This window comes from Macaca fascicularis, chromosome 11 (assembly GCF_037993035.2).
Source record: "Macaca fascicularis isolate 582-1 chromosome 11, T2T-MFA8v1.1".
NCBI lineage: Eukaryota > Metazoa > Chordata > Mammalia > Primates > Cercopithecidae > Macaca > Macaca fascicularis.
In genome coordinates, this window is record NC_088385.1 from 78307518 (window position 1) to 78322587 (window position 15070).

Below are 15070 nucleotides of genomic sequence, written 5' to 3' on the forward strand. Positions count from 1 at the left end.
AATTCAAGGGAAGAACTGATTTTGGAGGCAAGAGGATGCCCAGTTCTGGATATACTAAGGGTAAGGGGGCGGCAGGACATCTAAATGGGAATGTCAGTAACATTGTTGGAATGTAAGTGTGAAGCATGATGGGTCTGTTCTAGAGATAATGATTGGAGAGCAGTTTACGAAGAGGTGATGGTTGAAGATGCTGGGTGGATGAGAACCTTGAGAGAGAACTTTGAGAGAGGTCTGTGTTTCCTGGTGTAGTTTTTCAATCTACAATAAAATCACTGGAACTGCTTATTAAAAAATGCAGATTTCCAAATCCTTCTCCCAGAATGTCTGGTTCCCTGGGTCAGGATTGGGGCCTTGGGGATCTGAATTTTTTATGGCTTCTAAGGTGATGGCAATGCACACTAAAATTTGAGTACCACTAAGCAGAGCAGAAAAAAAGAAAAGGTGTGAGGACAGAAACTTGAGGAACATCTATGGTTGGAAGATGAAGACTAAAAGAGAGCCTAGGAAGAGGAAGAAGAGATGACCAGTCATAGCGGTAAGAGTAGTAAGATTGTGCTGAATCTGAAAGGCAGTCAGAGGAATTTAAATAAAAAGCAATGGGCAATGGTTTTCTGATATCCAATGCCTCAAGTGATACAACCATTGTGTCCCCGCATTTTCCTGTTTTGGGTCAGGGTTGCTCCTAACCAACCTAAGCTTCAGACCAACCTTCCTTTAACCAGAGTAATAATTACAAACCCCAAATTTGGGGTCAAAATGCTATATTTGAACAAAATTTTCTTCTATGAACTTTTCTACACAGTGTGAGCAAATCACCTCTCTTTGGCTCATTCTGCTATTTGTAAATGGAGATGATGCCAATTGTTGAATGTGATTGTTATAAACAAATAGCACCATGCTCATAAAGTACTGAATATTGTGCCCTAGCATTTATGAACTGTTTGATAAATAGTAGCTACTATTTATATGCCCAAAAGCACTATATGTGGCATATTAAAAGTGCTCTAAGAAATTGCTGAATTTAAGTTTGATATGTAACAAAGAATGAATATTCCTCAGCTGTTTCTAATCTGCTTCTATAATGACTAGCTATCTTGGAATAGTTATGCCAGACCTGAAGCAACTGCAGCAGTATGGCCAGCTGCCTTTGGAAACAAGATCAAACGATCAATAAATATCAGTTGAGCTCCCTGCTCTGTGCATGCAATAAGACTCTTGAGTTTAGGAGTCTATGATCAGATAGACTGCTTATAAAAGGGTAGAAAATGAGCTAAGCACTGTGGTGCGTAGCTGTAGTCCCAGCTATGAGAGAGGCTGAGTCGGGAGGATCCTTAAGTCCAGGATCTCAAAAAACAACAACAAAAAAAAAACTTTAAAAGAAAAGGTAGAGGATAGAAAATCAACCTTTATAGGTTTAGATTTTATAGAACGCATCTTATAGGAGAGCTGACTGTTAACTGAGATGGTTAAGGAAGATTCCATAAAGGAATTGAAATTGAACTCTCTTAGTCTGGTTAAAGAAACCACAGGGCCCTATGCACATTAAAGGATCTCCTTAATGACTTGAAAGAGTTCATTTACTCAGTCCAGTGGTCTTAGTCCTTAACAATTCTTAGCCCTTGAACCTTGAAATCTGAATATTTTTTATTATATCAAATAATGAAAGCAAAATGCACAGTTCATGAATACACAGTTTAAGAAAGGAAGTCTTTTGGCTGGATTTCACAAATTGGATATGCTTGACACAATGACGGCAGCACTTGAGGCATTGGCTAGAACAATGGAAGGGGGTGGATACAGTTTTTGAAAATTGCAATTTTTCAAGGAGTATTGGGAAAGACATTTTTTTCTCAAATGGGAAGAAAATTCGTTGATGAAATGTCATGATTCTTGTATCCAAGGCACTGAATTGGCTTCTGCAAATCTTACCAAAGATGAACACAAGAAGGTTAAGTTCTTATGTATCTGTTCCCATCTGACCAGCAGGGGCACCTCGTAAAACAACACCTACCATGGTGGGCTTAGTCAATTATTGCTGTCATGCATTACTGCAAGTTGAGGCAAATTACATCTTACTATAAGTTTCATCATATTTCTAATTCTTCATATGACTCAGATACTTGGCTCCTGTATGGATAAACCAAAGCCAAACCTATAAATGTAGTTGGCCCTAAAAGTAACAAAAGCAAATCAATTAATTGAATTGAATCATGAATATCAATTTTAATTGACTATTATTATCCTGGTTTCATCACTTATGTATCTTCTGAGAGTCCCTAATTATATTATCATAGTTTTGGCTAACTTTATTTAGGACAATTTTTTTCCAAATGAGAATATTTTGATACTTTATAAAAGAATAAAAGACTTTTCAGAAATTTTACATTTAAATGATAGTTTAACAGCAATTAATTATTCAGGTAAATTAGAACTCCAAAGAGTGGGAAAATTCAGAAATAGTCACAGAACTGCTGAAATCAATATTGGAAAATCACAGAGAAGGAAAACAGTACCAGAAAACTAGAAATAGGCAAGTACCATCCAGATCTTTAGAATGGAAAAAGGGGGGAAATTATTACCATTAAACCTTATAGCCCTCATCAAATTTCTAGAAGAAATTAATTTAACATTTATAGAGTGTATGCCCTTTCACTCTCGTGTGCTTTGTAAAAGTTGGAAAATAAAGCGACAATTTCTAGGAGCCAGCATGAATTTACTAAGTAGTCTGATGAAACGTTTTCTTTTAAATCACAAGAATTATGATGTTCAAGTTAATTCTACTCCAATTATTTAAGTAGCACTGCTATTACATAGCTTCCATGCTCCATAAGAAGACCAGACTACCTTTAAATAAATAAGGAAAGTGACAATGTTTTTCACTTTACATAAAACCTTTCGGAGCTTTGGTGTCTTCGTCTACAAAAGGTGGACGATAATAATCCCTGACCTACTAAATTATATAAATTATGGGAAAGTGCTTTTTACAATGTTAATGACATGTTATAATGAAGTAATTTTACAATAAACAGGAAGAAGAAAAAGGGAGGAAGAGGAGAATGAGGGAGGAAAAAATAACAGTAGGAAATGCAAGTGTAATTTTTTTAAAATTGAGGGTAGACAAAGACCTTCATGAAAGAACCCTTTCATTTCTTTTAATGTAAGGGAAATGAGGCCCAGGGAAGTTAAGTAACTTGTGTTGTCTCACAGCAAGTTAATGGTGAGAAGGAAGAAAATCAAAAAGGGAAAGAAAAAAAAATAACTAAATTAGAAGTCAAGAAGAAATTTGTGCAAGAACTGACCCAGGAGGCCTAGTAGATCTAGCCAGTCCTTCTCACTTAGCTCTGAAAATGCTACTCAGCCAAGTGGACCCATGTTGGAGCATGGTTTCCTGCACAATAATTTCAAGGGTCTCAAACGCAAGGTCAAATGCCCCCTTCCATCCTCAGTACTCCCCCGATCTTGTACACATACCTCTCCCTATGTCTAGAGAGGAAAAATTAGGCCTACGTATGATTGCTTTGCTCTCATCCCTCCATTTTACAAAAGGTAGCTACAAAATATAAAATAAAATCTTTTAAAGATTCAAATTACTTTAGCAATTCAAAGAAAATTGTACATTCTCCAAAATACTGTAGATGGTTTTTACAGCACCAAAACATCTACCTGTTTGATTTATTGAAATAGGAATGTGTCTATTGTCTATTGTAACTTAATGGCGTTTTTCTTTTAAAAGCAATTAAGTCAGTAAAACTAACAATGGTGGGACAATATGAGTCATATTTGGAGCAATGACTTAAGGGATAAAAACTTTTAAAAATATTTTATGTAGAAAGACAAGTTTTTTTTAAATCAAGTTATATCTTATTACAGAAGTGAAGATGATGAAAAAAATATTCCCATGAAATGATAATTTTAGAGACAGCATTTTAAAAAACAAAAACAAAAACAAAACTTCTGACCAAATGTTATGTTGCTCTCTAGGGTTGGAAAATAATTGCTTAGCAAACTGTTAGTTCAAATCATCACAAGAAAGATGTGTGTGTTTCTTCCTATTTGTGTATTGTGAACACATTTGAAAGCCTGTTTTATTCCTATGTTTGTATGCATTTTGGTTTTAAAAGTACTAAAGCCACCCCACATGGTAAAGAAATAAAAGGGGAATAATTTCCTTAAATTGCTGTTTTTGTCAATGAGACAGATCTGCCACCAGCCCGGTAAAGAGCTAATAGCAGATCATAAATTCCTTTGCTTTAAGACAGACCGCCCTGATATCACAGGTCAGTGGTTCCACAGGTTAGTTCCGAATATAGACTCAGGGGACCGAAAGTCCCTGCCCAAAAATGAAAACCTATTTGTGTGAAATGAGTTTCAGGAAATGTAACAGAAAGGCATTCACCCTAACAATAATTTAAACTAGTTTAAAAAAAATAAAGTTTTTACTTTCTCCTTTTCATTTCCAAAGTCACTATTTCAAAAACCATCCAGCTATTTGATGATACTGTCACAGCAGTGAAAGCTGATAAACACCTAGTTGAAGGCTATGTTTTAGAGCTCACAAATGCACTGTTGAAGTCCTGACTGTGAGCAGGATAGTTAGGGGCATTTTGACCAAAATAAGTTATGAGTCAGTTGAGTCTGATCAATTAAGCTGTCTGTGATGGTCAACCAAACCTGAATCTGTCTTAATTCAAAAAGCAACTTTTTTATATCACATCATGCCCATTTCATTTGCTTCAGTATTATACATAGCACTTTGGATAACTAATCAAATGCATGTGGATTATATATAATGTAACTGTAAGTATAAAACGTTGCTCCCCTTTGACTGCCTACATTACACCTCGACCCTAGTGGCTCATCAGGTTGGATTTTTCTTCCACACCAAATCCCACCACTTCATGCCACCTCTGCCACTGCTACACTATCCCACCATCTCCCATCTGAAGATTTTAGTCCCTCTTGTGCTTCCACTCTTGAGCCCCTGGTCTCTTCTCCGCTTTAAAAGGGTCCCATTGAAAATGTTGGCAAACTATGCATCTAACAAAGATCTAATATCCAGTATCTATAAGAAACTTAAAAATATTTACAAGAAAAAAACAAAGAAAGTAAAAAGTGGGCAGACACTTTTCAAAAGAAGACATACATGCAGCCAACAAGTATATGAGAAAAAAAAAAAAAAAAAGCTCAGCATTACTGATAATTAGAGAAATGCAAATCAAAACCACAATGAGATACCATCTCACACCAGTCAGAATGCCTATAATTAAAAAGTCAAAAAATAACAGATGCTGGCAAGATCATGGAGAAAAATGAATGTTTATACAGTGTTGGTGGGAGTGAAAATTAGCTCAACCATTGTGAAGACAGTGTGGCTATTCCTCAAAGACCTAAAAACAGAACTACCATTCAACCCAGCAATACATTACTGGGTATATACCCAAAGGAATGTAAATCATTCTATTATAAAGACACATGAATGCATATGCTCATTGCAGCACTATTCACTGTACCAAAGACATGAAATCAACCTAAATCCCCATCAGTGGTAGACTGGATAAAGAAAATGTGGTACCTGTACACCATGGAATATTATTCAGCCGTAAAAAAGAACAAGATCACGTCCTTTGCAGAAACATGGATGGAGTTGGATGGAGGCCATTATCCTTAGCAAACTAACACAGGAACAGAAAACCAGGTACCACATACTCTTACTTACAAGTGGAAGCTAAATGATGAGAACACATGGACACATAGAGAGGAACAACACACACTGGGGCCTATCAGAGGATGGGAGGAGGCAAAGGATCAGGAAAAATAACTAACGGGTACTAGGCTTGATACCTGGGTGATGAAATAATCTGTACAACAAACCCCCATGACACAAGTTTACCTATGTAACAAACCTGCATATGTACCCTGGACTTAAAAGTTAAATAAATATATATACAAAAGGGTCCCATCAGAAGGACATTTCTAAAACACAGATCTGATCACACTACTCTCTGATTTGAAATCCTTGCAAAGACCTTTATGGGATGGGCCTGGACACCTCTCCAACCTTACCTCCTGCCATCCTCCTGCTGTCATTCCACTCCAGCCATGATCACCTCCTTGCAGCTTCTGGACCACACCAGGCACACTCTACCTCAGGAATTTTGTTGTCTTTATATCAATACCTGCATGGTGCAGGCGTCTACTGAAATGCCTACTCAGCAGAGAGATTTTTCGGACCATCTTATCTGAAATAATAGCCCATCACCGCCACAACCACCACCCATTGTTCTCTATCCCTTTGCTTTGATTTTGCTTTTTTCAGAGCATTTTTCATGTTATATTATTCACTTGACTTTTTATTTAATAACTATCTTGTCACATTAGAATACCAGCTCCATGAGGTCAGGGGCTTTATCCTGGTATTCACTGCTGTATCACTGTCACCTAAAGAGGTACTAACACAAAGCTGGGCACTGTGGCTCACGCCTGTAATCCTAACACTTTGGGAGGCTGAGGCAGTGAATCGCTTGAGTCCAGGAATTCGAGACCAGCCTGGACAACATGGCAAAACCCTGTCTCTACCAAAAAAAAAAAAATACAAAAATTAGCCGGGCATGGTGTTACATGCCTGTAGTGCCAGCTACTTGTGGGGCTGAGGCGGGAAGATTGCTTGAGCTTGGGAGGCAAGGTTGCAGTGAGCCAAGTTTGAGCTACTGCACTCCAGCCTGGGTGACAGAGTGAGACCCTATTTCAAAAAAATAATAATAATAAATAAATAAATATTTAAAAACATAAAGTGGCACCAGCACAGAGCAGGCCCTCAATAAATACTGTGGGATATACAAAAGATAGCTTCAGATGTAGAGGAATTATAACCCTGATGCATTATTAGTAGGAATATATAAAAGTGTAATCATTTTTCCAATGGTTATGCATAGAACCACCATTTGACCCAAGAATTCCACTACTAGATATATACCCAAAGGAATGGAATCCAGGGACTCAGATATTGGTACACTAATATTCGTAGCATCACTGTTCACAAGAGCAAAAAGATGGAAATAATACAACTTTCAATTAACAGATGAAGGGATAAACAAAATGCAGTATATACATACAATGGTACCTTATTCTATCACAAAAAGGAATGCAATTTTGATATATGATATAACACGGTTGGACACTGAAAATATTATGCTTAGTGAAATAAGTCAGATACAAAAAGAAAACATTATATGATAAGTCAGATACAAAAAGAAACATTATATGATTAGTGAGATATATATATCTCACTAATATGAGATACCTAGAAAAAGCAAGTTCATAGAGACAGGATGTAGAATAGAAATTACCAGGGGCTGGAAATAAGGGGAATGGAGGGATATCGCTAATCAGGTATGGAGATTTTGTTTGGGATAATCAAAAATTTGGGTGTAGATAGTGGTAATGGTTAGACAACATTGCGAATATATATAATGCTACTGAATTGGAATACTATGCAGCCATGAAAAAGGATGAGTTTATGTCCTTTGCAGGGACATAGATGAAAGTGGAAACCATCATTCTCAGCAAAGTAACACAAGAAGAGAAAACCAAACACCGCATGTTCTCACTCATAAGTGGGAATTGAACAATGAGAACACATGGACACAGGGAGGGGAACATCACATATGGGGCCTGTCGGGGGATGGGGGACTGGGGGAGGGACAGCTTTAGGAGAAATACCTAAATGATGAGTTGATGGGTGCAGCAAACCAACATGGCACATATATACCTATGTAACAAACCTGCACATTGTGCACATGTACCCCAGAACTTAAAGTATAATTTTAAAAAATCTCTAGACAGGCAAGCTAGTGTGGGAGGAAAAATTTTTAAATGTTACTGAATCTACACATACAAATGTTTAAAATGGTAAATATTATTTCATATATATTTTACCACAATAAAAATATGCATAGCCAAGACCAGAAAAAAAGATAGCTTGAAAGAATAACATTTCTTCCCAACTTAGACTGACTTTTAGGAAAATAGCAACATGCGATGTCTGTGATAGTTCAGGTGCACCAACTGCCAGCTAACAATAGGAAGATGAAAGGCAAATAAAGCAGAGAGACGGAGAATATTGTAGATTGAAACAGCTTTGCAAACATGATGCATTGGGGCCAATATCTAGGCAAGTATGATACCATACCTTTCTTTCCTGCAACGGAGGTTTACCAGCCCAGACAGCTAAATAATCCTTCAGTCCTTGACTCTCGGAAGATACCACAGGGGTCCGTCCTGATTCGATTATTCACCCAAAACAGACTTCAGAGCTTTGGGACAGCTCAGTTCCACAGGGTCATCCAGGAGCCCGGGTTCCTTCTGGTTTTTTGTTGTTCTTGTTTTGCCTTCTGTGGAATGTTCTCCAAACCAGAATTGTTGATGATGTCTCACCAGTACCCCTTCTGCAGGAAGGGGAAATTGAAGAAATTAAGAACAAGCAATGTCTAGTTAAGGAGGTGATACAGGTGTTTCACATATCACTTTTGATCACAGTTGAATGTAGTCACATAATCAGGTTTAGATGCAAGGAAAACTGGAAAATCAGACTGTAGCTGGGTGGCCATGTAATCTGCTAAAATTCTGGGTGGGGGAATTATTCTACCAGGGGAGAATGGATACTGGGGGACAGTCAGTAGTCTCTACTCAACTGGTTAGTTAGGCACTACTGGGGCAACCTACTTTCAGAAAGTATTCAAGGCCCTATACGGATACCAAGAGAATACCCAGGTTCAAGGAGTTCCCAGTCTTTCATGTGTCATAAGACAAGTACACACTATAACACAAGGTATATTATAAAATCTATAGCAAGACACAAAGTGCTACCAAAGGAGTTCAAAATAGAGAGATGGACCATCAGAAACTGAGCTTTCCAAATGCTTTCCAAACTCATGGGCAATCTCTCTACTTTGAAGTCTTTTGGTAGCACTGAGGTTGCTTTGAAAAACAGGGAGTGAAAGGAGAGCATTTTAGGTGGAACAAAGGGCAAGAGGGGGGAATGTGGAGGGCATGTCTAAAAAAAGCAAACCTCGTGGTCTGGTTCAGTATCCAGTAGGGATCAGGGAATTCTCGGAAAAGAGTCTGAGGACTTTTCATTTCTGTTTACCTGGCATGGAAACTGACAGAGAGTTTTTGAATAGGGCAGTAATATGGTCAGAGTTGTCTTTATAAAGACCATCAGTGAATATGGAGTGGGTGGGAGTAGGTCGAGACTGAATATGGGGAGACAAGATGGAAGGTCAGAGTTAGTGTCTAAAGAGGGTTTTCTGATAAGACAGTTTTATAGGAAATAAAGAAATAAAACATCTCTTAAGTTACCCTGGTCAAATATTATGCTGAATTACATGTTAATAACACATATTTATTAAGTGCCTACACCATGGTTAGGCTAGCAGCTCTCAAACCTTTCTGACCATGTATAGGAAGAAACAAATTTCCTCCCCTCAATCGATTTTCACAAATATATTTGGAAACAAAGGCTTTTATAAAACAATACTTCAGTCCATTCATTCTGCTGTTTGTCTACTCTCTTCTTTTTCTTAATTTTAGAGCGGGCCACTAAATTATTTATCACTTGAAAAAACACTTCTTTAGGTACCATGAGATAGGTAGGAGGAATACAATATAAGAGCTATCCAAGTCTTTTAAAAGATTGTATCTGTTAAGAAAAGGAAAAACAGGGACAAACACAAATGACCACAAGACCAGGTAGGGAAATCATGGAGGTTTGGATCTGGAAGGGACCCAAGAAGCCATTTTATCTTAACATTTCTTGTAATTAATGGGACAGCAAGGCTCAGCAATATTAACTAACTTCAATTCAACAGCACAAAGCAAGTTAGTGCTGCAGATGCAGGATAAGCAAAGCCTCTGGGAGAGATCCTAGGACCTTCTTATGTTGTTAATGTTTTTAAGCATAATTTTTAAAAGTGTGTTGTATTTTAATTTTATTTCATTTGCATTGTATAAAGAATGCTTTAAATACACATACCACAAATACTACTCTGAAGTTCTATTCATATGATAAGTGTAGCATTTCTTTAAATATTCATTTATAGTATATTATCAGTGGTGTGAAGTGGCAATGGGACATATATTTAAAGTTGCATGAGAAATGGCTTATTTCAGTTCAGTCAGTGGATCTCTGACTGAATACTCTCTCCTTTAAAGATAGTATTGAAGATATACATTTGAGGCTGTTAGGTCCTTCAGATATAAGCACTGGTCAATTGGACCAACCGAATCCTTATCCCTAAATCCCCATCTCCATCAAAAAAAGGAGGGGGCTGGGTACTATAGCACACCCCTATAGTTCCAGCTACTCAGGAGGCTGAGGCAGGAGGATTACTTGAGCCTAGGAGTTCAAGGCCAGCCTTGGCAATAAACCATTTCTAAAAAAGAGAAAAAAGAAAAAAGGGCAAAGGTATATTGAGTCCCAGTTCTACTCACCATTCTGTATGATCAGCTCCTCAAAATACTGTGCTCTTTGGAGTCACATTGTTGTTTTTGCATTTTCCATTTTGTTCTTTAACATGTGATGTTACGGCTTTGATGTGGCTGCAGAAAAAATACTGACTCACATGTTTCGGGTACCACATCTTGTTGATCTTTTGCACAGTTTTTCACTGTGGCTATCTCCTACGTAGAAAAATATTATAAAGTAACCTTCTAAAATTTTACCATTTAATAATGTCAGAATTTTCCATTAAATAACCCATGTTAATGTCCTTCATGCTAATATCTCTTTGTTTTCAATTTAAGTATTGCTCTACCAAATCATGTTAAATTTAAGCTACTCTGTCCTTTGCTGGTGGAGTTTAGAAAAAAGTGATTGTGATAGTCTACACTCTTATTTGACAAATTTAATAAGAAAGTTGGGTATTTTGAGGTATAGTTGCAACAGAAAGATTCTAATGTTTATCTAATCTATTTTATGCTTACAAAGAATAGTTGTAAAACTCATGTGACAGTCACATTTTGACATTACAATTTTTTGCAAATTATCATATGGTGTTAGCATTTGCTTAAAAATTTGTTTAAAGGACAGTTTTATATATATGCACATATGGTATAAGCTATTAAATGGTTTATTGTGAAGTAGGTAATTTATTACATTTCTTTTTAGGCACTTCTGCCAACATTTTAATTAGAAATTTATAGATTTTTTTGCAAAATATAACAAAACAAAGTTCTTGACAGTTGCTTTTGATACTTGTGGTTTAAACGTAGTCGTATTGCATTTTTTTTAACAATTAAATGCCTTCCACATGAAGAGGTATGCTCACTCTCTCTCCTCTCCATTGAAACCCACAGACGTCTTGCGGGAAACGCTCTGACATACATTCCCAAGGGAGCATTCACCGGCCTTTACAGTCTTAAAGTTCTGTAAGTAAACTGAGTGTTGTTGGATATATTTCTGATTTTAGTGTCAAATGGCTGCTAATTAACTTGTAAAAGTTGATTGTCTCTAATAAACTATTGAAATCCATGGGATAATTCATCTAAATTCAAGTTTACTTCATTGGTAACATAGAGCCATATCATACTTGGCTAAATTTGTATGTGAAAAAAAATTCATCTCTCCATTTCTAATTTTAATATCTTAAATTTTTGCCTTTAAATAACTACCTTATCAACTCAGACTTTTAAGAGTATTTCCCTTTCCTTTTGTGTTATGAAATTGGGGTGCATGTCTTCAAAAGCATTTTGATGACAGGGTGAATAAATCACTGTGATGCTGACATAATGAGACCACAGCTTCGAACTGGTTTCAAAGGGCGGTGAATAAGCATCAGCTACAAAAACCAAGTTTGTGTTCCACCTGTGAATAGATAGGGCAAAACCTAGTGTATAGCAGATACACTGAGCAGTTGTTTATTTGTTAATTCATTGAAAATTGTAAATATATGAGGTTTCTCATTATTTAATGTCCAATTTCTCAATTTGTTTTCCAGAAAACTCATTATTATTGAATACTTCCTTCTTCTGGTACCCATTGTTTAATTTTTCTTTTAGTTTGTTCTGTGTAGAAGAAAGAGGCACTTATGTAGATAAAATAGTTAATGCAAGGAAAAGTTCATCTCAGAAAAAAATCCTGATTTTCTTTCTTTGACGTAAAAGTTATTAACTTTGATATATTTCTGCTTATTGAAAATTGCATTTCAGTGGCCTAAAAGACACATAGGTTAAAAAAACAGTTTAATTCAATTTAATATTTCGTTAAAAGTGAAATTCAACAGCAGAACCATTATTTGATCACCTTAGGAGATTAGGTTTGGTTTCCCTTCCTCTGTCTGAATTTTTTTCTTTTCTTTTTCTTTTTTTGCTACTAAGAAGAGATGTTTTTAAGTTGTAATGTTGCCAAACCCTAACAGTAATTCCTTTTGTGGTAAAATTCTGAGTTGTATGTAGTTTCACAAACCCCCAAAAAATATCTGGAACCATTCAAAATGTATCGTGAGAGTCAAGTTTAGATAAGAACTAAAGTGATTTTTTTTTCCCATGTCGAGCTATGTACCACTAAGTATTTGGGATACTTTCAAAATAAATTTTACTAGAATCAATTATTTTAATTCACTTAACAAAGTGTATATTGAATATATAAGCTAGTGTGTGTGTCTCCAGACATCATAATTATACTTTAATTATAAATATGTAAAGTGAATATGTATAAATTAATATGGATATATATGAATTATATATAAACTAGTTATAATTACATATAATTATAATTTAAATCTTTGCATTCTTAAATATGAATTATACTAATTACTATGAAGTCATACTAATTTTTCTATCATAACATTTTTATATTTTATATTAATAATTATACCATTATATATTTCTAATTGCATTCACCAGTGCATTACTAGTGAATGTTTGTTTCCCACAATGCCCTAAAGATCCATGAAATTAGAGATATCATCTGTCTTGGTCACTGGTATATCCTCAGCTCCTATGACACTTCCTTACTTATAGTAGACATTTAATAAATATTTGTTGAATTAATGACTCAGGCTGATGATCTAGAGAGAATAAGGGAGTTCTGGACTTTTCAACCTTTTCTTCATTTTGTATGATATTGACCCAATGCTATACGTTTATTAATAGAATATCTATTGTGTATTAAACAAAAAAGTTGTGCCTTCATGTCTGATATGTTCTTTTACTTACAAACAGTCTTTTTACCCAGAATGCTCCTGCACACACTTTGCTGCTTCTTAAGGTGTATTTTACCTGAACACTCTAGAGAGCACTGGATTGATCTGATTCAAAAATGAAAAGCATAGGTTATTTCTCAAGCTAACTGTTAAAATGTACCCTTTCCATCAGAAAAAAAATGATATTTAGACCCTCTCTTTTATCCACTCCTACTAACCAATGTTTCCTGTCTCCTGTACAATCAAGGGTTCAGCAAAGCCTAGTGCATGTCATGCTCAAATTAGCGTTAAACAAATTATTACTAGAAATATGAAGATCAATAAATATTGTTCATGCCCTTGAAGAGTTTATAATCTAGTGACAGACTGTGGGACCAAGATAGTGGGACAAAGACATAAAAACAGAGATCACTTCTGATTTTTGTGGAAAGTGTGTCCGGATACCTGTGCAGGGTACTGGGAAACTACAGAGGTTGGGGAGTTGATGTCGTCCCATCCGATGGCTCAGATTTGGCTTCCTGGGAGAGAGGCTTTCCCAAAGATGACCCAGGAGCTGAATCTTGAAGCACAACTAGAAATTAGCCACTCAAATAAGATAGCCGACTGAGGGGACAATATGTACAGCAACACAGAGTCAAGAAAGACCTGGGATGAACAGTAGCTCCAAGCAGGTTAGTACTTGAGCATTCAGGAGACGCTACAGAGCATTTGGAGAAGAGCTCGCAAAGACAGGAGTCCCAGTTGCAGGGATCCCATATGTTAAGTCAAAAAAAGTGGACATTATTATATCCTAGGCATGATGAGGAGTCAAGGAAAAGATGTACGTAAGCGAGGAAAGGCCATGTTCAGACTTTGTACTGTAGCTGGGTCCCTGTCAGTGTGAGGAGAGTTCAAGAGGAAAAAATCTTGCCAGAAATTGTGTTCACTCTTCTCTTTACTTTGCTGATCTAAAGACTAATATTCAATGAATGGACTCAAATTGTCAAATATTTTTAAAAGTATTTTGGTTTTTGTATTAGATTGTTTGTACTATGATAACAGCATACCACAAACTGGGTAATTTATAAAGAAGAGAAGTTTATTTCTCATAGTTCTGGAGGCTGGGAAGTCCAAGATCAAGGTGCTGGCATCTGGTGAGGGCCGCTCTCTGCTTCCAAGATGGCATCTTGAGGGCCAAATCCTCTGGAGGGTAGGAATGCTGTGTCCTCCTGTGGCAGAAGGTGGAAAGGCAAAAAGGGAATAAACTTCTTCCAACAAGGCTTTTTACAATGGAATTAATCTATTTCATATGATTGTACTCCAAACATTTTTAAGGCAATAATACAAAATATTTATAAAGCAAACTTTTAAGAAATTCATTGAGATCACCATTTCTTATTTTTCTGCTAATTTAATTAAAACATCTCCCAAAGGCTCTACCCAACACCTCCCAAAGGCTCTACCCAACACCTCCCAAAGGGCCCCACCTCCCAACACTGTTGCATTGGGAATTAAGTTTCAACATGAATTTTTGGAGGGGACAAAAACATTCAAACCATAACAGCATTAAAACAATTTTTCTCAGCAATGTTGGTTCTGCCTGTTACAGAGTGTTTTGGAAATTTGTGGGAGCATCTTTGGTTGTCCAGATGATTGGCATGTAGTAAGCTGTCCTGCAATGTGCTGCACAGCCCAGCATAAAGAATTCTCCCTTATTCTGGCTTCTGACTGTCCCTCCATACCAACTATAAATCAATAATACTTTAATGTGTAATTGTATTGAAATGTTTTATCAGAAGTTCTGCATATGCTTAATAATTTGCACAGGAAAAATTAAATGGAATAAACATTTTCTCTCAAGATAATTAAATAAGTAACTAGTTTATACATCC

General features: G+C 36.3%; 1 protein-coding gene across 2 annotated transcripts in view; it reads left to right on the forward strand.

Annotated features, from left to right (window-relative positions):
* LGR5 (leucine rich repeat containing G protein-coupled receptor 5) overlaps nt 1-15070 on the forward strand; it is a 146834-nt gene that overhangs the window by 74741 nt on the left and 57023 nt on the right. For both annotated transcript variants that reach the window (XM_005571542.4, XM_045365612.2), the window contains exon 3: nt 11353-11424. In XM_005571542.4, coding sequence (XP_005571599.2) covers nt 11353-11424 — 72 coding nt within the window. The remainder of the gene's footprint in view (nt 1-11352; nt 11425-15070) is intronic.